The 27371-nt window shown below is 41.7% G+C and overlaps 1 protein-coding gene across 3 annotated transcripts in view; it reads right to left on the bottom strand.

The window, feature by feature from the left end:
• FAM171A1 (family with sequence similarity 171 member A1) overlaps positions 1-27371 on the bottom strand; it is a 73908-nt gene that overhangs the window by 27770 nt on the left and 18767 nt on the right. For 2 of the 3 annotated variants that reach the window (XM_079948300.1, XM_079948299.1), the window contains exons 2-3: positions 7877-8104; positions 2688-2780 (exon numbers count right to left, since the gene is read on the bottom strand). In XM_079948300.1, coding sequence (XP_079804426.1) covers positions 2688-2780; positions 7877-8104 — 321 coding nt within the window. Of the gene's footprint in view, positions 1-2687; positions 2781-7849; positions 8105-27371 lie in introns of those variants that run through there. The other variant, XM_079948301.1, reaches the window with a different exon arrangement.

Here is a 27371-nt window from a genome sequence, read left to right as displayed (position 1 = left end):
ATCTGCCCGTCATATACCAAGCCTCCACCCCTGTGGAAATCCCCTATAGGGGAAGCCGTCTTCTAATGATTTATGCTTTCCTTGAACTCTCAACCAACAATGAACTTTTGTTCAAAGCCACTTAATGGGATTGGAGGGTTTGGAGTCTTGGAAGGATTAGAGACAGCTTCATGTAGTATTTATCATTTCAGGTCCCATTAGGTATCTGCTTCTGAAGCCAAAAGCACTTCTCCACAAATTTGTACCATTAACAAAGCTTTGCAGCAAACACAGCCAGGCCCCATCTGCAAGCTTTTGCATAACATGCAAATGAAGATTTAAAACAGCTGTTACTGTATTCCCAAGAGCTTCTTTTTCAATACATGGAGTGTACTTAAAAAAAACAAAAAAACCCCCCGCCAATCAAGGATTAACTCCTTATTACAAGCTATGGTATGTGGTTCTAGGGTGACCAGCTATATTGCTTTGGGGTCCTCATTCAATACATCTAGCTTTAAATCTGTGTAAAAATGAGTTAAGGAATCATAATTTTAATGCCTACTCAAAAGATAAGTTTTACTTCCAACAGCTTTCTGTCATTTACACTAGTTTTGTAACTGAATGCTTCCCCAGAATGAAATAATAATAATAATAATTATTATTTATACCCCGCCCATCTGGCTGGGTTTCCTCAGCCACTCTGGGCGGCTTCCAACAAAATATTAAAATCACCAGGGACTGGGAATCACCAGGGACAGAGCCTTTTTAGTAGTGGCACCCTAATTATGGAACAACCTTCCCAGGGAGGTACAACTGGTGTCATCTAGTGTTTCCATATTTTGAAGAGCAAAAAAGAGGGCACTATGACAGCCATTCAAAGCAAATAAATGCAATTTGTCTCAAATTTTACTCCTGAAAAAGAGGATGTGTCCTGGAAAAGGAGGACACATGGCAACCCTAAACTTAGCAGTCTTTTCAGCTCCAAGTGAAGACCTTTCTGTTCATTCAGGCCTTTCAAATATTCAATGTAGTCTGGGCCTTTCAGTTTTAAAATCTGTTGACTTGACTTAGGGTGCCTGGTGAATTTTGTTTTCATTGCTATTTATGATGTTTTTGATTCTTTGTCTTATTTGTATTCAAATTGCTCTCTTACCTATTCTTTTTTCTTACCTATTTATTTGTAAGCCACTCAGAGAAATTTATGCTATGGGGAGAGCTACAAATGCCACAAGTGACCACTAAGATGACTAAGTGCTTTCTGCCCCCAATAAAAATAAATTCATATCCAGTTATGTACTCAGAACCAGAGCTTGCAGTACAAACTTACGCCTAGTCAAAATAAAGCCTCACTGTGTTCAATGGGGCTTACTCCCAGGTAAGGGCAAAATGTTGTGAGGGTAAAACGGAGAGGGGGGAGAACTTTGTATGCCGTATTGAGCTCCTTGGAGGAAAGGTGAAATATATATGTAATAATAAAGTAAAATAAATAATAAACACTTTTCACTTAGAACAACAGCAATGTATTGGAACAATTATAGCAGCTTTCTGAAGCACAATGCGAGCACAAACCACAGACAGCTGCTAAATCTGGGATCCCTATCAGGGCACCTGAGCCCCTGAGCCCCTCCCTGGCACTCACCGTCCCTTTTGTCAGGAGGTGGCAAAGGTAGCTGGTAACCCAAAATTTCTCAAATAGCAAGAGGTCCCCTTTTAAAGGAGTCGAAGGCAAATTGAAGGTAGCATTTTTTATTTTTGCATATTAGCGAAGTTAACTATGAGAAACGCTGGAGCATGCATAGCTCCCCCATGTTGTACAGTACGTAGTGATATTTGCTCTACCTCAGGGATAGCTCTGCTCAGTCATAAATCTCTGCCTGTGCTGCTTTGCATATGGATGAATATCCACAACAAAAACAAAAGCAGCAGAATAACGCAGAATAATTTTATTATCTCAGACGACTCATTGCAAAAGAAAAGAAACCTCTCCAAGAATCCTCAGCTGCAGCTTAGACAATTCATGCTGTGGAGCAGAAGCACAGTTTTGGCTCCTTCAATACAGGATGTACAAGGTGTTGGGCTGTGGCTTCAGGCCATAACAGCAGTACAGACGTAAACCGGTTCCACTGCCATGGTTCCTTTCCCTCAAGGAATTGTGGGATCTCTTTTAAGACAGAATTGTCAGCACCATCACAAAACTACAATTGCTACAGACAGCAACTGTCAACTTTAAAGAATTTACAGCTGTGAAATGTGCATGCGTAATCCAAAACCACTAATAAAGTCGGCTTTTTTTCTCAGAGAGTTTGCTTTATTCATATGCAGATTATGCATATGTCATTAATCAAGCAACCCAATCTCCTGCAATTTATCTGTATTATTTGTCACCTACTATGAAAACCTCAGGGTGTTCAATTCCATCTTGGGAGATGCACAACTTAAAACTTGCTTTATAAAGAGCAAATATCTGTTTTTAAAGGGATGAGTTGTTCACGTGACTTGCATCCTAGGAGCCAGGCATAAGAAATTATTAGGTAAGGGCAGTAGAGGCTTCTACTGGCTCTCTAGAATCACCTAATTCAGCTCAGCTAACACACCTTCCTGCCACCATCAGGATGTCAAGGTGGGAAAAGGCTAAAGTCCTAGCTCTAGCTGTGAGACAGGTAAAAACTATTATGACAAAGTAAAGAAGGTCCCTTTACACCACATACCTTGAAATCCTGAGACTATCTGTACAACATCTTCATATACCATTAGAGTAGCTGAACGTTCAGGAAGAAGGCCAAGACTTAGAGAAGAAAACACTGTGGAAGGGAAATTGGTTAAGTGCAATATAAAGTAATATTGAAAGAACTCTTTCCTGCAGATCCCCAATCTTTCAAAGTTTACCAACTAATGCCTTTTTTAGGTAATGCATCTGGGTAATGCATTTGTTTTCTGAACTACTGCATCTACCAAATATATCAACATGCATTGGCTTCAACAACTTTTGTATGCAGGAGTTTGTACATTATGTGTCCACAAGTAGAAGATCAACTTAAGACAGCAATAATTAAAGAATCCTGATGTATAGCGAGAGGAATGACGGACATTCCACAAGCAGTACACCACATGTGATCACTTTTTGAAACACACGATGGAAAATACAGTCTCATTGTCTCCTCTATATGGCAGATTTGGTCTATATAAGGATCTAGCTCAGCAACTCCTGGTGTCCTCCAGACTAGAGTCTCCCAAACTTGGGTCTTCAGCTGTTTATGAACTACAACTCCCATCATCCCTAGCTGGCAGGACCAGTGGTCTTGGATGATGGGAACTGTAATCCAAAAACAGCTGCAGACCCAAGTTTGGGAAACCCTGCTCCAGATATTACTGGGCTTCTGCTCCCTTCAGTCCCAGCCAGCATGGTCAATGGTCAGAGGTGATGGAAGTTGTAGTCCAAAAACATTTGGAGAGCTGTCACCCTACCCAGTCTTAAATGCAAGTTGTACTGGAATTCAGATTCAGTGGTTACAGCACAATTTTTCTAAAAATAAGAACAGAATTCAAAATCTAAGGAAATACTGTAATTAACAGAGTTCATTTAAATTTTGCATCAAATTAAATGTTTCAGTTCCTGTAAACCCAAATCTAGAAAGAAAGAAAAACATTTTTTCCAGAAGATGGGAGCACACCCTCCAAATCTGAGGTGTTGTTTAACAGATTTTCTTCCCAGCAAACAAAGGAGCTTGGTGTCAATACCACTAAGTATTAATCTGTAAGACGATCTGTATCTTTCAAAAGTCAGGAGCAGTTTCCCTGAATTCCAAACATTGTTCATGAAGTTGGGGAACTACTAGTTGTATTTAAAATAGCAGGAGATACCCGCCAGTAGTCATGTAAACGTTATATGTATAAAGATTTTATTCTAGTACTGCTATAACCACATTTACATTTGAGAATGCTCTGCTAAGCATTAATAAATTCACACTATAAATCAGAATCTTCTCAGATTTCAGCTGTTCCATCACAATAACTTCTTTGCTCATACTAAAAGCATATATCAGGCATAATGTACTACAAGGAGAATGAATTATGGAATAGGTAGCTCTGAAGGATAGAAATATAATAATTTATTTCTTTTTTGCACCTAATTTTTATTGGTAAGAATTAAAGCCAATGCAATTCAAATAGCTTGAAGAAATGAAGAATATGTACCAGTGCAGTTCCCAATTAATCAGCAAATCAAAACAAGCACAGCCTATGAATGTTCCTGAGATTTTGACTCCTTTTTGACAGTTTATTAGCCATTTGTAAACATTAATATACAATAATTAAAAATCACATTTTATTGTCCTCATATTATTAAGTTTCATAAATAACAGCATGTCCCATAGAACACATCTGGTAAAAAGTCTGTTGTTTTTTTATTTTTACTTCCAAAATAATCTTAACACAATAACCTTAACAAACAAGAAAAAAAACACAACACAACACATTAACTACAAGCTTATATAAACAGCACAGCTGCATAATTGCACCATTACCAATTCATTGCATGGTTATAGTATACTTTAAAATATTTAAGGCACATTGCGTATATTATTAGAGATCTTAAATTACTCTAAATCGCTGAAAAGTGCTTCTGTATTTGGATTTAGAGCATTATTTATGCAAAAACAAATGGAAACCATTTTGCAGTAAATTTGTTCCAACTTTGTCTTCTTTCATTTATTCTTGTGTAGGGTACTAATGCGATCATGAGTGAAAAGCCCCATATTTTATATTTCCATTCCCTTAATGTGATTAATAGGGCCGCCCCAAAACATTTTTCCACCTGGCACAAAGGACAAGATGCTGTCTGCTTCATTCTGCACCCAGAAGCCAACTGGACAGGCAGGCGAATGTTACTTTAACACCGGTGACAGAATAGCATCCACCACACCTGAAGGCAGCAGGCAAGTTTAGTGGTTGCAGAACAGACCACATGGTTCATCACACAGCTCTGTCCTCCCAGTTCCTCAACCTCATTCCCTGTCCACCTCCTCCCAGTACCTAGGAAGAATGGGATATAAATATACTACTACTGCTGTCCTGATTGGACGCGGGTGGCGCTGTGGGTAAAACCTCAGTGCCTAGGACTTGCCGATCGCATGGTCGGCGGTTCGAATCCCCGCGGTCTTTGGTCCCAACTCCTGCCCACCTAGCAGTTCGAAAGCACCCCCAAGTGCAAGTAGATAAATAGGTACCGCTTTATAGCGGGAAGGTAAACGGTGTTTCCGTGTGCTGTGCTGGTGCTGGCTCGCCAGAGCAGCTTCGTCACGCTGGCCACGTGACCCTGGAGTGTCTTCGGATAGCGCTGGCTCCCGGCCTCTTAAGTGAGATGAGCGCACAACCCTAGAGTCGGACACGACTGGCCTGTATGGCCAGGGGTACCTTTACCTTTACCTTTACCTTTACTGTCCTGATTATTATATGGATTAGTTGTTGGACAGTCTGGGACAACCTTCCTCAACCTGGTGCCCTTCAGAAGTTGTAGGACTCCAACTCCCATCAGCCCCGTCTGTCACAGGTAAAGGTCAGGGTTGACGGCAGATGTAGTCAGGGGACAGAGTGCTGCTCTAGGATCACTGGTTAATCCTCTCACTAAGGGCCAAACCCAGGCCACAAAGTTAGGGAGGTCTCCCTAGTTTTCCTCTTTGTCATTAGGTTTCCTCAAGCTCTTCTACCATCCCTTAAATGTTTTTGGGGTTCCCAGTGGAGGAACTTTAATCACCAAGGTTTCTCCCACCACGGCTCACAGCTGAGCTTATGAAAGTCTTGTTTTACCTCCATTCAAAGCCGTGTCCCAGTTGGCAGTATCCGAACTGAAGTAAAAGCCAGTTTGAAAATAATAATGTTTGCACACTTTAAAACTTGTGGTTTGCATTAAGCTGCATTAATTTATTATTAATCATAAAGAAGAATGGTTTTGCACCACACATTTTTCTCCCGCCCTCCCCTTTTCATCTCATTTGGTCATTTATCAGAGGAACTAAGTGCAAATAAGGGGACAAAATAATAGCTCCTTCTCACTGCAATTTGTGGCAAAATGCCTAATGAACTCAGCAGAGGATGCCCAAACAAGCGTTCCTTTCAGAAGCACACACTCATTTCGAGTGCCTTCTCTTGAAAACGCACAAAAAGCCTAGTTCAGATTTCAATGACTTGTCAAAAGCTCTGCGAAACTGGTTCTTTCCTCAAAAAATTAAAACAAAATCAATACTAAAAGCAAAAAAAAATGCACTGTAAGGACCCATATATACAAGAAATATGGGCTGAAATAAAAGGAATAATCTACCCTGCACACTAATGGCACCCTCGAGTCCCTCCCACTCCCCCTGCCAAAATTTTGATTAGACATGAGAAAAGAAAAACAATATTCTTTAGTTCATCGTTTTTCAAATACAGCAACAGTGGCTGCACTGAGTCCCCAGCATCTTCTGATGCAAGCAGAAGGGCACTTGTTCACTCACTGACTAGAAAAGGGTGCAACTGTGCCTCATACATGCCCCTATGTCTCACCTGTAGGAAAGGCATAGCTCAGAAGCCTTGCATGCAGAGAGTCCCAGATACAATCATTGGCATCTCTAGGTAGGGCTGGAAAAGCCTCCTGCCCCAATCCCAGGAGAGGTACTGCCTGTCAGTGTAGCCGCACTGAGTGAGTTGGACCAATGGTCTGACTCATTATACAGCAGCTTCCTTTGTTCTATATTTCACAGCTACCTATCAGTTTGAGAACCTCTGCTCTATTTAATGCATGACTGCTCTTTTCAAGCATGCCAGGTCAGCCAATATCAGAGAGGCCCCTTTTAACTCCAAAATGGAGGAAATATCGATAAAAAAACGGGCGAGAACGTCCTCATCCAGAAGCCAAAGAAAGATCAGCTGAAGTGATTCTCCCCTCTGGTCAGAAATAATTCTCTGCCCCACTGCCAGTTACCATAGTCTGCCCCCATCCATTTGCTAGGGCCGGGGTAGGCAAGACGGGACCCTCCCATAGCTGTCAACGTTTCCCTTTTTTTAAACGGGAAATTCCCTTACTCTGAATAGGATTCCTCGCAAGAAAAGGGAAAAGTTGACAGCTATGGGCCCTCCAGATGTTGCTGGACTACAGCTCCCATCACTCCTGATCATTGGCCATACTGACTGGGGCTGATGGGAGTTGGAGTCCAACGACCTCTGGAGAATCAGAGATTCCTCATTCTGGCTTCACATGTTCAGCTTCATTATGATCCAAGACAAAACACTGGCGCTGAAGCCAAGCTAAGGAAAGCACGGTCAAACTAAAGGATTATGGGGAGAGGCACTGTTCTTACTGGGCATCCATATTCTTCTCATGTGAAAACCATCAGGTTATTATCATATTCATATCAACCACCCTGGGCCCTAAAATTGGCAGATGAGGCCTCGTTGGTGCTGCTGCTACCAGGGGCTGCTGGATTTGCATTGACCCAAGACAGGGCTTTTTCAGTGGCAATTTGCAATTTGAGAGAGGTGCACCTGTCTCACTGACTTTCAATTTAAAAACAGGCATTGCCTAGGCATTTATTTGATGGCTGAAAGGCCCCCTTTTTCCTGACAGCCCTGAGATAACTGATTTTAAGTGCTTTTAGAATGCTTGAAAAAATATATATATTGTATTATTGATGTGTTTGTCACCATGGGCTCCTTTGAAAGAAAGGATGGGATATAAATGATGAATGAATGAATGAATGAATGAATGAATGAATAAATAAATAAATAAATAAATAAATGATAAATATGATTTTCAGCATTCAGGGTTTTTTGGTTTTTTTTGTTCTTAAAAAAACAACCACAGTTTTGCACCCCCCCTTTAGAAATAAAATCTTACCTCAGAACAAAAATAAAGATCTCTTACCAGGCAATCTTATTGGTTTCCATGGTGCAGAGTTTGGCACGTAAGCATGTTTAGTCGCAGTAACGATCAGCTGACTGCCCAGCTTATACTGAAACTTGATGAAGGCAGTGCCATCTGCTCCTGAGGTTCCAGAGGCAATGGGGATCTGGTTGGTAAAAATCTCAATAAAGGCTTCGGTGACTGGCTGATGTGTGCTGGCATCACTTACGTGGACCTTCAGAGTCACATCTGCAAACAACAACAACAACGTAGCAGTTAACCTTGGGGAAAGCTTCGCATTCCACATTTGCACAAAACAGGTGTCAAAAAAAAGGTATATATGAGGTATTGAAGGAACGGGAGTACCCATTCCAAATGCTAGGATTAACCTTTAAACTCCATATAATCTTCACCTGAGCACCTTCTCAAGGTACCTTTGCTCCCATTGATGCCAACAGGAACTCCCCCTGCAAGTCTAATTCCAATAGGGAGCAGAGGGTTCTGTAAGGATGGCAATGAGAAGGGGAGAAAGACAAAAGGGGAAAGTGGCTGGCGGGGCTTGGCAGAGAGAGAAAGAAAAGGGGGTGGTCTAATGTTGGCTCTTAGCCTTCTGCTGGCTCCAGCCCTTCACACCTTGGCTACCTACCACTGCTATAAAGATGTTAACAAAATGTAGGTTGGAATCCAGAGAGATGAATGATTGAACCTTAGGGGGTTTTCGGGGGGGGGGACAGCTTCCCCTCCTGAAAGCTTTCCCATTCAATTCCAAAACTGCATTTTAATACAGTAATCCCTCCCTCCCTCCTTCTCTGTCTGTCTCTGTGGTAGAAGTAAAACCAGGAAGAAAAAAAGGAGAAGGAGAAGGAGAAGGAGAAGGAGAAGGAGAAGAAGAAGAGTTTGAAGTGGAGTGGATTTCTCCTTTCCCTTCCTCCCCCACAACAAACACTCTGTGAGGTGAGTGGGGCTGAGAGACTTCAAAGTGTGACTAGCCCAAGGTCACCCAGCAGCTGCATGTGGAGGCGCAGTGATGCGAACCCGCTTCACCAGATTACGAGTCTACTGTTCTTAACCACTACATCACACTGGAGGGGTGGAGAACAGCTTGGAGGCCAAAGAGAAATTTCACACCCAATTTTTTATTTGTAAAGTTTTTGTGCCACCTTCTCCCCATCTGCTTTATAAAAGCAGAACTGATGGGAGGAAAGAGTTTCAACAGCACTTTAACCTCGTGCCGTGAAGGGAAAAAATCCCAGATCCAACTCCAGTGTGCCTGTGGAGCAGGTGTTTTTCTAAGTTGTGGCCTCCCCAGAAGTTGACCATTGGGCTCATGGGAGCTGGAATCTAACACCATCTGGAGGGCCACAGGTTTGCTACCCCTGCTGTAGAGGTTTTGCCTATGTACTTCTGATTTACAACCACAGTAACTCAGCTCTGCATATCTTACTTATAAATACACAAAAAGCTGCCATTTTGAAGAAGTTTCTGAAGAGCCAATCTGATCCTGTTCTAGAAGCTAGTGCCATTCCATGGATACCATTAGGTGCTAATAGGTCAATTAGGAATTGACATTCCTGATCTTTAAGAATGCATTACACAACCCCATCCTTGCTAAAATACACTGTGTTATTATTTACAACAGTCACGATCCAAAATTCACTCTGAGAACAAGTACTTGCTGTCTAGATTTTTTCGGCCTCCCACACATGTGCCATTCTTCAATAATGTCACCATAGCAACAGCATATGATTAACCCCCCCCCAAAACCATCCATATCACTGTGTTCTATATGCAAGGGGGTAAATCTCTACCAATTTATGGTATGAACACACAACTTGTCTTCCATCATATTCATATTTGTGCTACAGATGCACCAAATAACCAATTCATTTTACAGACCTATCACTACATTTCTATCAGCTCTGGTGTGCTTAAATATTTGTTTTATTTAACCAAATTTATATACCACTTGATTACAAAAGACAACAACTTTCTCTGGAAATCCTGAGCCTTGACTGTTTATATGTAAACCAATGAGGCATGCCATTGAAACCCAGGCAGCCATCATGGTGCCCTTCAGATGTTGTTGGACTACAATTCCCATCATTCTTGACCACTGGCCATGGTGGCTGGGGCTGATGGGAATGGTAGTCCAACTGTATTGGCTACCCTCTGCCCTAGTCTGGGATATTACAAGGGGATGGAGTAGATTTCCCTTTGGGTCCCTTCCAGCCCTACAATTCTTTAATTCCGAGATTAATACGTTGAAGTTTCCAGCTCACACACTCAAAATGCTTCAGAAATTCCTGTCAAATGTGAAACGCTGTGTATATTAAGGAGAAACTGATTTGTGATTTGTACTTCTACAAGTTGTAAAGTAAGCAACAAAATGAGCTCTTTTCCAGAATATGAAACACCTTGTAAGAAACTGAAGCTCTGTGATCTAAAGCTAGATAGCTAGGGCATGCACCGTTAGCATTCATTTTCCTTCGACTTGACTATTAATTCAGAAGAACCAGTGTAGCAAGGAATAATGTGGCATGCAAGAAACAATAGTGAAGTAATAAAAGGGGCAGGTGAACATTACAGCTACAAAAGACTGTTCAGAAGCACCGATTCTAGAATTACACATTTTATACTGAAAGAACGAACAGGCAAAGAAAACAAAACTTCCCTGTTTGGAGGAAGATAGGAACCGTAATGTGATCCAGTCTGGCGTAATGGTTAAGGTGCTGGACTAGAATCTGGGGTACCAAGATCCAAATCCTTACTCAGCCATGAAGTTCACTAGGTGACCTTGGGCCGGTCAAAAGTTTTCAGCCAAACCTGCCTCACAGGGGTGTTGTGAGGATCCACAGGAGAAGGGGGAAGAACCATTTACCATATTTTTCGCTCCATAAGATGCACCTAGTTTTTAGAGGGGGAATGCAAGAAAAAAAATATTCTTTACAGGTAGCGCTGAGCAGAGCCTGGGAGGCTTAGCGCTCCCTTTCACGAGCCGTGTGGAGCGTGCGTGCAGCTCTTGGGGGCTTTTCCTGAGGAGGGAGAAGGGACTGATGGGCTGCCCTTCTCCCTCCTCAGGGAAAAGCCCCCAAGAACTGCACATACGCTCCACACGCTCTTTAAAAGGAGCTCTGAGTAGAGCCTCCCACCTGCATTCGCTCCATAAGATGCACAAACATTTCCCCTTACTTTTTAGGAGGGAAAAAGTGTGTCTTATGGAGCGAAAAACACAGTAGCCACCCTGTACTCTCTTGAAAGGAAGGCGGGATAGGAATGTAATAATAATGAAATCAAGATAAATGCAAGCTGCCATCTTCACAGGGGCATCCTTGGAACTTTTAGAATGATATTTGGCCATAGTTAGATATTAAGCAGTCATGTGACAATATTTGACCAGTCAGCTGCCCAGTGTGTCAACCTAAGCTACATCACTGTGGAAGAAGACTGTGCACCTGCAAGGTGCTTCTAAAGCCATAGAGCACTTTTAAAGAAACGAAATCAAACCAACAATATGTGGGCTACAAATAGCAAGCAATATTGTAGGTCGGCAGTAAAGGGAACAACCCCAGAAGTCACGTAGCATTTAGCGGCTTCACAAACTACACATACTTCCTACCATTTACATTCCTTCTCCTTCAGCTCCTTGGGAAATTATACCCTACTTGTTTTTACAACTTAGACGGCACACCAAAATCACTGGGTTTGGGTGAAATACAGCCGCGCAAATATAGCTGCCCTTTCCTATTGCTAAATTTGTTCTCTCATATAAAGAACAACGAAACCACGGTGTGGGTTATCATTTGGGAAGAGGTAAATCCAAAACAGGCCACAATCCAAAACCTACAATCCTTTCTGCACTGTCAATGTGATGTTTCAAAGAGTTCAGGGAAAACCTACATTTGATTAGACACGAATCCTCGCTGCTCCATCTGTTTTGGCAAACGGAGATTTTTCCGCTGTTTAAAACACGTTTGCTAAAAAGAAAGGCTCTTCCATGAAATGTCCCAAAGCAACAACTTGAAATAGTCACTTGGCAAGCAGCTAGGTTTCCTGGCTGCCAGACAAGTGCTGATCTAGGGAGGATGGAGCCATTAGCTTTCACTGTCGGCACAGAAAGTGTTTGGATAACAAATGTTCAACATGATGTTTGCTTTAAGACTTTCCAGGTGGGATCAATCCCGATTTCCAAATGTACTTCTTTACTGAGGCAGAGAAACAGTGGCATAATCATGGATTAAATCAGAGATACTCAACACGGAGCCTTCCATTAGACTAGAACTTCCATGGCTCACTGGGCCAAATTTCCATTGCAGTCCAACAAGTCATTTTGAGTGTTATTTTAATATAAAGGGGGGGGGGTATAAATATCTAATTTAACATCTATAGGGTACCACATTGGCTATTTGTGGCTTAAATGTTGGCTGATACTACATCTTGGTCCAACTGTACCCTTCTCCCTACAATCCCTTGAGCAATAGATCTGAAAGGATACACTTCACCTAAGAATAAGATGACCATAATTTTTCTCAAGTTTTCCAAATTTAGGTTCAATCTGTCCCACTGCTGCATCTATTTGCCATTTTTTAAACAGAAGTCAACACAAACATTGTCACAAAGTTCTTTCTTTGCATCTGCCCAAATAGACACGTTTATACACATATCAGCAAATAAATTTAATGCGAACGCCACTTGATCTGAACTGGCCAATTTTACAATGAGGAAAAGTGCAATGCAAAAGGAAATGTCAACCTGAATGGGCATATATTCCATGGCATTTTATCTGTAAACACAGTATGGGCTTTGGGAACATGTTGGGCGCAATCTGGATTGGTTATGCAAAACATGAAAATATTCAAAAATAATTCAAGCACTGCTACCCAAAATAAGTGATTGTTCTATAAGGGACTTAAGTAACTCCTACATTATCTCCAATGGCAACTAGCTGCCAAACTGTTTTGTCACCAAGATGGAAAAACACTGTAATACGGTGCCCATCTGTAAGAGGGGAATTTCTAAATCCTACACTATCTGGTTCCTAATATCTAATTTACTGCAAGCGCCCAACAGAATTCTCTTTTAATTTTTAAAACCAGAAGGTGGCATAGTCTGTGGATGTCCTTCTGTTGTGTGATTAAAACCACACTCATAAATAACTTGAAACAAATATTTATAGTCACATTAATGGTCTTATATTTGATCTTTTGAGATGCCGAACCATAATATCTTTTTCAACAAACTGCTTTGAAGTTTTGCTTTACAATCAAGTGGTATATAAATTTTCTGGAATAAATAAACATGTATTTTATATCTGTTATTGCATGATGATACCATAAGAAAATACCAGGCTGGATGTCCTGAACTTGTCCCATAGCATATTTTTAGAAAGAGATCCCTTTAAAAAATACAATCTGTTTCTTGAAAAACAATTAAAAGATATGAGAAATCGATTGCAACATTTTCAGAAATGAGGCATTAATTTCTATGCATATTACCAAATAATAAACTCTAATACGTTTTTCAAATTGATAATCTAGCAGTATTCTGTAATAACCCACTCTGCAGTGGATGTTTTTTAAGCCTTTCCCTACTTAAGAAAAAATATTTAATAATTAATCTGCACATGACTTCCAGTACCAGTAAAGTCATGTGTATGTTAAATACCTAGCAGAAGCAAAGCTGGGTCACAAGTTGGAGAGAAGGGAGCACTGATGATTTAAAAATGTTAAAGATCTGATGCCTGTAGGGGTGAAAAACAGAAAGCCACATTTGGGAAACTTTAGGAACCTAGGAAGCTACCTTGTATCAGGTCAAACTATGTGTTGATTTAGCTCACTCCTGTCTACTTTGACAGGCAGCGGCTCCTCAGGGCCTCAGACTGAGGTCTTTCCCAGCACCAAACCACCTGACCTTTTAAGGTAGAGACAGTAGGAATTGAACTTGCAGCCTTCTGCATGCAGAGCATGTGCTCTGCCACTCAGCTATGGCCTCTTTCCTTACCACATACCCGTTCTTGCTTTAACGTGACTCAGAAGCAACCCATAAGGTTGCAGAACTTATGTCATGGGGCCATAACACAGTGTCCATGGGTTATAGAATCATAGAGTTGGAAGGGACGACATCGGTCACCTAGTTTAACCCCCTACAATGCAGGAATATTTTGTCCAAGGTTGGGCTCCAACCCACAACCCTGAGATTAAGAGTCTCGTGCCCTATGGACTGAGCTAACCGGCCAGAGGCCTTCTGTGGTACCTATAGGGTTTGTTCTCTACCCCACTGGGATTAGACCTTTCAAGCCTAATAGAGGCATTTTGGGGCGGGGGGGGGGAGGTTTACACCTCAGGAGGGAAGAATTAACTCCCCCTTCCCAAGCTGCGACCCAAAACCACAAACACCGAGCCAACCCTATGATGCAATTACATCTCAAAGATGCTTTCTATCAGTTACACTATTAGGTTTCTTTGAAGCCTGATTACAATAGTAGAGAATATTTGGGTGGGGGGCTTATAGCTGGGTAGGGAAAAGTTACCCCTTCCCTGCCTAGCTGGAAACCCTCCCCCCCTCCATTGCAAATGCCACCCCTTCTATTGGCTCCCAACCTGTTGTGGTTGATGTGATATCTTCCTGGAGACTGCACTAAGGGAGGTAAGGTTACCTCTTTCCTCCCCAGCTGAACTCTCCAGAAAGATCACATTTTCCCAAGCCTAATTGCTGGCAGTGGCAGGTGGGTGAGGAAACAATTGTGGGTTGGTGGTGGTTGTGTGTGCATAGTTGTGGTATCCATTGCAGTTTCTCCATTTTGCAAATGTGATGGCCGGCCCCAAAAGCATCTGCGTACTACCACAAAGATAATTTCTGCCTTTTTAGATGAAGGAAAGGCACACAGGAAAAGAAACCTCATAGTCATTCAGCAGAAGCAGCATCTTGGAAAATTAACTCACCCAACTGATTCCCTTTCCACAAATTCTTAAAACACGCAACTCTGAGCTGATGCTGTTTCGTTACCAGCACTGTTTCTCCTTGGCAGAATTTTCTGTGTTGGACCCAGAGAAAGTAGGTAAAGTACAGCACGGTATTTCAGCACACCTTCCAGTGATGCCAGGAATATACTTTTCAGTTATATGCAACAGAGTTTGCAGTCTGGAGCAAGGGTCAGCAACCTTTTTCAGCCGTGGCCCGGTCCACCATCCCTCAGACCATGTGGTGGGCTGGACTATATTTTTTGGGGGGAAATGAATGAATTCCTATGCCCCACAAATAACCCAGAGATGCATTTTAAATAAAAGCACACATTCTGCTCATGTAAAAACACCAGGCAGGCCCCACAAATAACCCAGAGATGCATTTTAAATACAGTGGTGCCTCGCAAGACGAAAATAATTCGTTCCATGAGTCTCTTCGTCTTGCAGTTTTTTTCGTCTTGTGAAGCATCCCTATTAGCGGCTTAGCGGATTAGCGCTATTAGCGGCTTAGCGGCTATTAGCGGCTTAGAAAAAGGGGGGGGAAGGGAAAAAACTCGCAAGACTCGCAAGACGTTTTCGTCTTGCGAAGCAAGCCCATAGGGAAATTCGTCTTGCGAAGCACCTCGAAAAATGGAAAACTCTTTCGTCTAGCGGGTTTTTCGTCTTGCGAGGCATTCGTCTTGTGGGGCACCACTGTAAAAGGACACATTCTACTCATGTAAAAACATGCTGATTCCCGGGATGGATTTAGAAGGCGATTGGGCCGCATCCGGCCCCCTGGCCTTAGGTTTCCTACCCCTGGTCTGGAGCATATGCTTTTACTCCCCACCCCTTTCATTGGATTTATCCAGTTTATTTTTGTTCTCGTATCAGATCTCGCTTACCTTGCTTTCCTACCTACACACGCTCCTAGCATTTCTTAACATAAGTGCTTATATTTGCACTCTGCCATGTTTATGTCTCCTTGTTCAATAGAAAATACTTAATTAAACTGCTGCACAGCCCTTTTCCAGATAATTAATAGAGACATTAAATTACAGGACGGGTGCAGAAAACCTATTTAGCCGTTACTATAATAAAACTCCTCTAGCATAACCTACAGTCGTTTATAATAGCTATCATTTATTCCTCCATCCTGTTTTCAATGTCAGGCAGGCCCCCATTTGCCTCCAAATCATTCTGAATTATTCTTCAGATGAATACTTCCACCCAGGCTCCGTACTACACAATGCTCAACAATGCTAGGGTAACTGAAGAGATAATTTTTAGATCAAAGGGGCACACTAACAAATTATTTTGATCTTGCATCTTGGAACAGATCATAGTTAAGAAAAAAATGTAACAATTTCCTTGCTGGAGCAGGGACCAGGGTGGGCAGGAGAAATCAATGGACTTTAAATGTAATGGCCAGCGGGGTCAATGAAATTTAGCAGTTCTTACACCACTAATATTAACGGGCATTGAAATATATATTAGTTGCCTCATAAGAAAACGTTTCCGCATAAGGAATAAAAAAACAAAACAAACAAACAAACAAACAAAATATACACTTTTCTCTCTCTAAGAAACTCAAGGAAGTATATATTTCCCCCCTCCCCTCCTTATTTATTCCCAACAACAACCCTGTTGAGGCAGTTTAGGCTGAAAGACTGATGCAAAATATGAAAACGTTCTGAGCAGCAACTGTGGTCTTGTATACTCATTCAGCTGGACACATGAAACTGTTGTGTAGGCAGATCCTATTTTAACAGGAGGAGTAGGAAGCACCACACCCATAAACCTTTACCCATCAAACTCAACAGGTTGAGGAAATTCACCAGTGGGACAGAGGAGAGATAACCATCCCTTTTAAGAACAATACTTATACTCTGTGGTGTCAGACTACAGGGTGCAGGTCTGGTGCCCTGTTGCAGGCCAGCTTCGTCTTTATGACCCCAGAGATTCCCTGGCACAATAGCAATAAGCAGCAGTAACACATGAACAGTTGTATCAGCAGCCGAGGCTCCAACTGTCTACCATTTCCTCATCCCACACTGAGAGCGGCAGGGAGAGCAGTGAGGGGGTGGACTGACAGGGATTGGCCCACCCCGTTGCCACTCCAATACTCTTTATGGTCCCCCAACTTTAAAGCTAGCGTCCTATTGGCTGAGCTCAGTGCCACTCTTGCCTGGGGGTGTGGGTCAGAAATGCAAAAGTACTAGGTAGCTGGGTACCACAGAATATCTGGCAAGCGGAGCAGAGCCGTACTTGTTTGCTACCCACTCAGCAAGGTTTTAGGGGATGACCGGAAGTTCAAGCATTCTGAGAGAGAATTTCTTGCTGAATGTAATTTTGTGATTTCAAACATCCTTACAATGTTTTCCACCACCTCCGGTAAATTCTAAGTGGAACTTTTCAGAAAGCTTTCTATGGAAACCACAAGTTTTTCTCCTTGGTTGGTTACAGTCAGTCAGAGGCACACCATTTTGTACCTGAATTCGGGATCCTAAGCAATTTGGCTGCCTCACTGTTTCAGATCGTTTATGAATTCTGTAAATTTATCTAGTCCTCCTAACAGAGGTTCGTAAGAACATGGCTATGTACTTCCCTCCATTGTTAAAAACTCCAGGTTTAGGAAGTGACGAGAAACGGAAGGAAGAGTAAGAAATCACAGGAGCATTATGTGTTGGCAAATGTGAATTATGAGTGAACAAATACGTTACAGGCAATGTTCACATCATACATTTAAAGCATATGGCTTCCTCCAAAGAACTGTGCTAACTGCAATCTACCCCTCACAGAACTACAGTCCCAGCACCCTTAAACTATAGTTCCAGGGATTATTTTGGAGGGAAACCAGTATTTTAAATGTATGGTGTTTATGCAGCCGCAGTAAATTGGAGGGGAAGCAGAGTTTTTAACTTCCCTAATCTTTGCTCCCTATTATCTTATCCAATCACTGCCAACTCTCTTTAGGAGCCTTCAGAGAGTATCTCCATATTAGAATGTTTAGCCCTTGGATATTGTCCACATGATGTCTCTCCAAGAGTTCCAATACACAAGTTTTTCCCTTTCCGTTCTATACATTTTAACCCCAATTAGGAAAAACAAGTCTAATACACTATGACACCAATGGAAACCGAATAGTACAATTTTGCTTTATGGGTCTTTGTTGGATATTCTCATTCATACCCAAGGGTTCCACCCAGTCCAGCATGAATAAAGTAAAGGTAAAGGTACCCCTGCCCGTACGGGCCAGTCTTGACAGACTCTGGGGTTGTGCGCCCATCTCACTTAAGAGGCCAGGGGCCAGCGCTGTCCGGAGACACTTCCGGGTCACGTGGCCAGCGTGACATCGCTGCTCTGGCGAGCCAGAGCCACACACGGAAACGCCGTTTACCTTCCCGTTGGTAAGCGGTCCCTATTTATCTACTTGCACCCGGAGGTGCTTTCGAACTGCTAGGTTGGCAGGCGCTGGGACCGAGCAGCGGGAGCGCACCCCGCCGCAGGGATTCGAACCGCCGACCTTTCGATCGGCAAGCCCTAGGCGCTGAGGCTTTAACCCACAGCGCCACCTGCGTCCCTCCAGCATGAATAGTCTACAGCTTTTACTCTATTATATTTATGGATGAACAGCACAGAACAGGCAACTTATTTGCTACATTTTTGTAAAAACAAAAAGGGGAAACCTCTCCCAAGTTAAATTAAATCAGCTTCAGATCCACAAAGTTATAAATGCGCAGAGTTATAAAATTCTGAATGACTGCCGAAACTATGCTCCAGTTACACTCATATTCCCAACCTACATGCTTAAAAAGAGAATGTCAGCATTTACAGTCCGATCCATAAATCCATTTGCTCGTTAATAACGAGTGCTCAATCATCTCAAATTACTTCACTGATAGTGAAAAAGGTACCTCCATTTGGTGGGCCATTAAGCTAGGGCAAAAAGAACCAACTGAAGTTAGTTCTTGAGATTATATGATTATTGCTATTTATCTAACATCAAAAAGTCAGTTGTTGAGTGAACAATGCTAAAACAGTAATAAAAAGAAGAAAAAAGCACAGCAATCACTATGCAGCAATCCACATATTCTGGCTTGGTGCATAAGCCAAGTATTACTTGTCATCACCGACACCCTTTGCCCATCTGTAACTTCTGCATGTGAGAGAGCACTCAGGGAGAGGAGACTAGGGGTCATCTTTTGGGAGCTGTAGTTGGTAAGGATGTATAGAATTGTTAGGAAACCCCCAATAGCCTCCAAAGAGCCACAATTCCCAGAGTGGCTTAACAATCAATCCTTCACAGGGGGAATTGCAGCTCTATGACCCTCCAGCACCCTTAGTAAACTATAACTCCCAGAATTATTTGGGGGAAGCCATGACTCTTTAAAATGTGCTTTAAATGTATAGTGTGTATGGGGCCTATGATCAATCTTGGCTCAACTATCCATCAAAGAACAAAAGTGGTGAAATTAGCTGGCATTTTCAATCATACATAATAATTTATTTGTGCATCCCACAAAATGTAAAGTTATACAAAAAAAGCAGCACAAGTGTGTGCTTTTCACATGTTTATATAAAAATGAATTTCAAGCACACATTTACATTGCGGTCAACAGGTTACTTGTCTGAATTTTCAGATTCCAAGTAAGTTACTTTCCAACAAGCAAAAAGTTCTGTATCGGAAGCACACAGAGTTCCTTTCATTTTACTTTGTTAAGATCTAAAAAAAAAACTTCACTGAGCATCTGTGCCTCTTCATATATTATTTAAACCTTTACAAAACACGGTAATGGAATATAATGGAAGAGATTTTAAACTAGCATTAAAGCAGCCTGAACACTGAGTTAGAAAACTGAGTGCCTCTCTCTTTTATAGATAAGATCAATCACACACATGCACACACAGTTCATTATTAAGCTGTTTCCCAAGTGAGGAGAAAACAAGTCTTCAGTTTCTTCAATGGCATTTTAAAGCTGCTTATCAACTAAATGGGACTTACATCTGAGTAATCATGTTTTAGGATTGTGCTGTTATGCCTATTATTGCCATGAGCATGTTGGCCTTTCAGTATAATATTTTATTTTTTTATTTTTTTAAAAAAACACTTTAGAATTTCACTGTTGTTTAAGATGCATTTGTATGATGCATGTAGTAAGTCCAAAATCGGCAGCAGGTGAGACAGGAGGTCTGTCAATGGTAGAAACTGTAACATTTTGGAAGTTGGCCAGCTACTATCCTTTGTTTCAGAATTTACAATCCATTGTGAACTTGCAATGCTAGAGACCTCAATAGCAATTACGGCACTCTGCACAAACCTATGTTTCTGTGTGACAAGAGAATAACTGAGCGAATTAATCAAAATATATTTAAAAATTGTCCAGTAGCATCTTAGAGACCAACTAAGTTTGTTCTTGTTATAAGCTTTTTTTTTTTTAATATTCTTTTTATTAAATTTCATTTATCACACACGCACAAAGGAAAAACAGAACCATTTAAAGCAACAACTAAGAAAGAAAAAAGAAAGAATTACAAGTACTCATTAAATCCAGTACTTATTAAATCAAATACCAGAAAAAAGTGACGAAAAAAGCACCAAAGAAGTGGGGGAGAAAGGGTGTAAGATAAGAAATGAAATAAAAATAAGCTAATACATAACATATACTAGCTGACTTCCCTCCCTCCTGATTTCGGGTTCTTAATTTTAAGAGTTTCATTTTTACAGCTGATATTGGTTAATTGATCTATACATCGGAAGTTTCATAACAGACCTGCTATATTTGGTAGGTTACTATAGTTGCCTTCAATATATGTCATAAATTTAATCCAATCGTTGTTTAACTTTGTATTCTTTTGGTTTCTAATTCTCTGCGTCATTTTAGCTAATTCGACGAAGTTATATAGTTTCGTTTGCCATTCCCTCACCGTTGGTATATTTATATTTTTCCAATTTTGGGCGATTAGCATTCTGGCCGCTGCTGTTGAATATTGAAATAGGACTCTATCTTCTTTCTTAATTTCTTCTCCAATGATACCTAGTAAGAAGGCCTCTGGCTTTTTAGGGAATGTGTATCTAAATATTTTTTTTAATTCATTATATATCGTGTCCCAAAATTTTTTTATTTCTTCACATGTCCACCACATGTGTATAAAATTGCCTTCTTTTGTTTTGCATTTCCAGCAGACCTTATTTCCAGTCTTATACATCCTACTTAGTTTTTCTGGCGTGATATACCATCTATATATCATCTTCTCTAAATTTTCTCTAATTGCAACACTCGCCGTAAATTTTATTCCCTCATTCCACAATTTTGACCATTTTTCATATTCTATATTATGCCCCAGATCTATCGCCCATTTAACCATGACTTCCTTAATTTCTTCATCTTTTGTGTCCCATTCCAATAATAAATTGTACATTTTAGATAATAATTTAGATTTACTTTCTATTATTCCAATCTGAAATTTCGATTTCTTTTCGTTCATTCTAATTTTTTTTATCTTCTAACCAAATTGCATTGATTTGATGGTACTGTAACCAACTTGTCAGCTTTCCCTTCAGCTCCTCATATGGCTTTAGTTTCCAGCTGTCTTCCGATCTTGTCAATAAATCTTCATATGTCAATTTCTGCTCCTCCATATTTATTTTTTTGATTGTTAGGATATTTGTTGGGGACAGCCACCAAGGTGTTCTCCATTCTAGCAATTTTTTATTTTTTTCCCAAACTTCATATAGTGGACCCCTAATGATGTGACTTGAGAACCCTTTGTGAGCCTTCTCTTTATTTGACCACAGGTAGGCGTGCCATCCGAACCTGTTGTCTGCCCCTTCAAGGTCTAATAAGTCAGTATTTTCCAAGGTTATCCAATCTTTAACCCAACATAGGCAGGCGGCCTTGTAATATAATTTTAAGTTAGGGACTGCAAGTCCCCCTCTCTCCTTTCGGTCCGTAAGTAGTTTAAATCTAATTCTTGGCCTCCTTCCCTGCCATATAAATTGTGAAAGAGTTTTCTGCCAGTCTTTGAATAATTTTGACCCTCTAATTACAGGAATATTTTGAAACAAGAACAACATTCTTGGAAGAACATTCATTTTTATTGTCTCCATCCTGCCCATCCACGAGAGGTTAACTCTGTTCCAGACATCCAAATCTTTTTTGATTTCTTTCCATGTTATCGTATAATTGTCTTCAATTAAATTTATGTTTTTTGGTGTAAGCCATATTCCTAAGTATTTTATTTTTTTAACTACCTTTATCCCATGTTTTCTCTCCAGTTCTTCTCTTTCCTCAGTTCCCAGGTTCTTTGTCAACATTTTTGTTTTTAGTTTGTTCAGTTTGAAACCGGATAGTTTACCATATTCTTCTAAGGTCTCCAGCGCCTTGCCCATACTTCCTTGCGGTTCTTCCAAAGATAACATTAGGTCGTCCGCGTAAGCTCTTAATTTAAATTCCTTCAATCCTATTTTAATTCCTTGTATCTCTCGTGTCGATCTTATTATGTTCGCCAATACTTCTAATACCATAATAATAGCGGGGAGAGGGGGCACCCCTGCCTTGTACCCTTCTCGATTTTAAATGTGTTTGTAAGATTGTTATTTATTACCAATTTGGCGAATTGGGTTGAATATATTGCCTGTATTCCTTTCAAGAATTCACCTTCTATCCCTGCCACCTCCAAAGATTTTATTAGAAACAACCAAGAGACATTATCGAACGCCTTTTCGGCATCTATGAAAATCAGTGCCGCAGGAATATCGTTATTAATCTCCAAATATTCAATTATGTTTATGATGTGTCTCACATTGTCTTTCATGAATCTATTTGGGAGGAAACCCGCCTGGTCCTTATGGATTAAATTTATTAAACATTTTTTCAATCTGTTTGCCATAATATCTGCATATATTTTGTAATCGTTATTTAATAAAGATATTGGCCTATAGTTCTTAATGTTCAATTTGTCTGTGTCCGGTTTTGGAATTAACGTTATAAAAGCCTCCCTCCAGGACTCAGGTATCTTTCCTCCTCTTAGTATATTATTCATGGTCTCGCAAAGCGTTGTTGCCAATTCATCCCCCAAAACTTTATAGTATTTTGCCGATAAACCATCCGGTCCCGGTGCTTTCCCTAATTTCATTTTTTTAATCGCATTCTGGATCTCCTCTATCCTTATAGGTCTGTTTAATTGAAGTTTTTCTTCTCCCGTTATGGCCTTTCCTTTACAGTTCTCCAGATACCTATCTATTTGAGTTGGGTCTTCTTCTCCTTTTTTGTATAATTCCTCATAAAATTTAAGAAAGTTTTTTTGTATCCTTTTTGGGTCTTCTATCAGTTCTTCTTCTACTTTTATTTTGTTTATCACATTTTGCTTTTGCCTTTTCCTCAGTTGCCAAGCTAATAATTTTCCAGTTTTATTTGCTGATTCAAAATATCTTTGCCTCATTAGCTTGATTTTCCATTCAATTTCTTGGTTCGTTAACATCGAATATTGTGTTTGTAATATTTTTATTGTTTGTGTACTTTGTTCATCTTTCGGATTCTCTATTAATTTTTTTTCAGACTCCTTTATCTGTCTAAGAATTTCTTCCTTCTTTTGCTGTCTCATTTTCTTCTTGTAGCTATTTTGTTGGATGAAGAAACCTCTTAGGACCGCCTTACTGGCATCCCATACCACTTCTAGGTTTGTTCCTGTATTGAGGTTCAGATCGAAATACTCTTTTAATGTAGCTTTAGCTTTTTCTATAACCTCATCGTTGTCTAACAAGTATTCGTTTAACCTCCATCTGAAACCCCCTTGTGTTCTTGTTATAAGCTTTCATGTGCGTGCACACTTCTCAGATACACTGAAACAGAAGTCACCAGACCCTCATATAAGGGTTTCAGTGTATCTTGAGAAGCGGGCACGCACACAAAAGCTTATACTGTACCAAGAACAAACTTAGTTAGAGACCAACTAAGCAAGGTGCTACTGGACAATTTTTTAATTTTTTTATACGGTATATTTCAACTGCGTCAGACCAACATGGCTATCTACCTGAATCTTGAGCGAATTAATGTTTTGTTAAATAATGTGATCGTAAGTTTTCCTGTTAATTCTGATCAGAAAGCCAAAAACTCAGGTGAAAAATCTTACTTTTGGCTAACTACAATGAGGGAACTTCTGAATTTAGGAAAACAACAACAACAATTTGCAGGGCTCTACAATTTCAGTAGCCACACTTGCCAAGGTGAGTGCTCAGTCTCCAACAAGCACCATGAGCTCATGGTTTTCCTGCTCCCCTGATGCATTTTCTGCATCTCTCCCCTTCAGATGATGCCTGGGGTTTGCTGTCTCTGTGCTCAGCCAGAGTCTCAATGAACAGCAAGCACAGAGTCAAAGCAAGCCTCTGCTTGTCCTCTCTGGCCTCAAGCTGGAGGATGTGAGCAGAGGCCCTCAGAGTACACAGCAAGTCCTTCACGTGTCTCACCCATCTCTGACCTAAACGTTGGTGGCACAGGTGAGCGGCCTGGTCTCTTAGCAAGGGCTTGGTGAGTGGAGGGCATCGTCCCTGACCTATATTTTAGAAGTACAGTCATGGCCCTGGTGTTGGGTGTGCCACAAAGGCCAGCCCAACTTTGTGGAGCTTTGAATATGAGTATTTTAGAAGCGGAATCACAACCCTACAAAAATGACCACAACCCTGGGGTATTGGGGGGATGGTCTGGTGATGAAAGGACACTGAAAGGAAGACACCGAAGGCTGTTTAAGGGCCTAAGGCTGGGGCTCATGTAGGACAAGGGCAGAGCCACATGCTCAGTGTACATGCATTCAACAAAAGAATAGCAGCTTTGGCATGGAGTTTTAGAGTACAGCATCTTGCATGTTACATTATTATTAAAATGCATATATGCCCACTTATCCACTTCAAATTGTCCCCGCTCCCTCCCCTGCCCCCTTTCCTATTGGAGGGTTTCTAAACATATGTTTGAAGTGGTATTTGCGTGTTACACATAGATAGACCTTAAATCTGCCCTTGCCTTCCTAGTCTCTTCAGAGTTCAAAGAGAGGATTTTGACAGTTTGACAGCTGTATGTGTGCGTGTGTTACTAGTCCTTGAGATTACATTTTTTTTTAAAAAAATATGCATGCCTTTTTTATTATTACATTATGACAGGCACCACGACCTTAAAGGGATTTTCTCCCCCCTGCAAAGCTTTTGTTAACAGCTGTCAAATGAACTCGACATTGCCACAACAATGGGCTTAGAGCACACATAGTATGCATGGGGGTTCCTATCAGTATACAGATAAGAACCAAGGTTTATTCTAATGGCTTTACTCTAAATTGAGCCCTCCTTATCCTTCTGTACCTCCTCTCACCAAAATCCTACCCAAATCCCTGATTTTACACCCGCATTTGGTGACTACACAATACAGTGGTACCTCGGGTTACATACGCTTCAGGTTACATACCCTTCAGGTTACAGACTCCACTAACCCAGAAATAGTACCTCGGGTTAAGAACTTTGCTTCAGGATGAGAACAGAAATCATGCTCTGGCAGCGGGAGGCCCCATTAGCTAAAGTGGTGCTTCAGGTTAAGAACAGTTTCAGGTTAAGAACGGACCTCCGGAACGAATTAAGTACTTAACCCGAGGTACCACTGTATCTCAAACAATTTTGGCAGCCTACACTCTGTGCCCCTCCAATTTATTTTCTCCACTTCCCTTGCACCCTACCTCCTCCACCCCTTCTTGAAAGGCTCCGTTCTTTCCTCCTGCTCCCTTTTCCCCCCTGGCCCCAAATTGTCTTCACATTCAGAACTACTGTATTTTTTGCTCTATAAGACTCACCTTTTCCCTCCTAAAAAGTAAGGGGAAATGTGTGGGCGTCTTATGGAGCGAATGCAGGCTGCGCAGCTATCCCAGAAGCCAGAACAGCAAGAGGGATTGCTGCTTTCACTGTGCAGTGATCCCTCTTGCTGTTCTGGCTTCTGAGATTCAGAATATTTTTTTTCTTGTTTTCCTCCTCCGAAAACTAGGTGCGTCTTGTGGTCTGGTGCGTCTTATAGAGCGAAAAATACGGTACTTTTTCTACCCAACATTCATCTTTATGCTTTCCCACCTCTTCGCCAGGTTTCCATCACAGCAACTCAGGCAAACTGTGAGAGAGGAAGGAGCTTGCAGGTGGACAAGCTAGCAGTTCCTGTCTTGGATCCAAAGAACCACGAGCAGAAAGATAAAAATATATTCATGCTGTTCTGTGAACTCTTGTGCAGGCCAAAGCAGAAGACTTGGCCAGAGTGCAATGTACCAGTGTTCCTAGAGTTGGAATTACAGCAGGAGTGAATAAAAATGACGCAGGCAGATAATAAATATGATCCAGTGCTGTCTTCGCCATCTTTGCCCAGCCAGATGTTGACAAACCTCATCATCCCTAGCCAACATGTCCAATGACCAAAGGTAGTATAATACAACAATATCTGGGGACCCAATTTGGGGGAAGGTTGTTCTTGAGGCCTATCCCCCCTCAAAAAAAAAAAGTCTTGCAAAGACCTACTTTCCTGGATTAGATGTGACTTTCCTCACCCACGCTCATCTGTTAAGCTACAAACAGGCCTTCCAAAAGTGGAAATGGCTTTCTGCTAGCACAGAATAGAGGAATCTCAGGCCCGATGGCTGAATGAGGCCCTCCAGGATTCTCTACAGTGGTACCTCGGGTTAAGTACTTAATTCGTTCCGGAGGTCCGTTCTTAACCTGAAACTGTTCTTAACCTGAAGCACCACTTTAGCTAATGGGGCCTCCTGCTGCCGCTGCGCCGCCGGAGCACGATTTCTGTTCTCATCCTGAAGCAAAGTTCTTAACCCGAGGTACTATTTCTGGGTTAGCGGAGTCTGTAACCTGAAGCGTATGTAACCTGAAGCGTATGTAATCCGAGGTACCATTGTATTTGGCTTTCAGGACTCTCCATAGCCCCCTCCCCAGAACACACATTTCCCTGGCTCTGCTCTGCTCCGCCTGCTTCTCCAGTATTTTTGCCTGGTCGGAAGAAGTCCTTGAACTGTGGCAACACCTCTTGCATGCCTGGATGGAGAAGTGTGTATGCAGGACCCTTGGACTTTCGAAGGCTGAAATGTAGCCTATGTACCAAGATTCACGTCCATTGTTCCACCCACCATCAGTGGCGGAGCAAGTCGATCAGGCGCCTGGAGCGATGTATGTGCCATGTGCCCAAAGGCAGGGCCAGCTGCCTGCAGGGCGGGGTGAGCTGGGGCAGGATGCTCCGTGAGGCTTCCGAGGTGTCTGCCTGCCTCCTTCCACTCAGCTGCCCTACAGCGGGGGGGGGGGGGGGGGGAGCCGGCGGACCTTTTGGGCAGCGGGAAGCCTGCGCGCACCCAAGCCACCGTGTCTCTCCCAGGGGAGACACACTGCTCGGGCGCGCTGCAGGCCCTAGTGGTGCCGCCCAGCATTTTGTCACCCCCCCTCAGTGGTGACACTTGGGACGCACCGCCCCCACTGCACCCCCTTCCTCCTCCCCTGCCCACCATTGCATCAGGCTGGGACCCCCCACTGGAACAGAGCTGCCAAAAGGGAAGAC

The sequence above is a fragment of the Podarcis cretensis genome, assembly GCF_951804945.1.
Source record: "Podarcis cretensis genome assembly, chromosome: 12".
Classification (NCBI taxonomy): domain Eukaryota; kingdom Metazoa; phylum Chordata; class Lepidosauria; order Squamata; family Lacertidae; genus Podarcis; species Podarcis cretensis.
The sequence above is the reverse complement of the archived record's forward strand: the minus strand, read 5'-3'. Positions and strand labels throughout refer to the sequence as shown.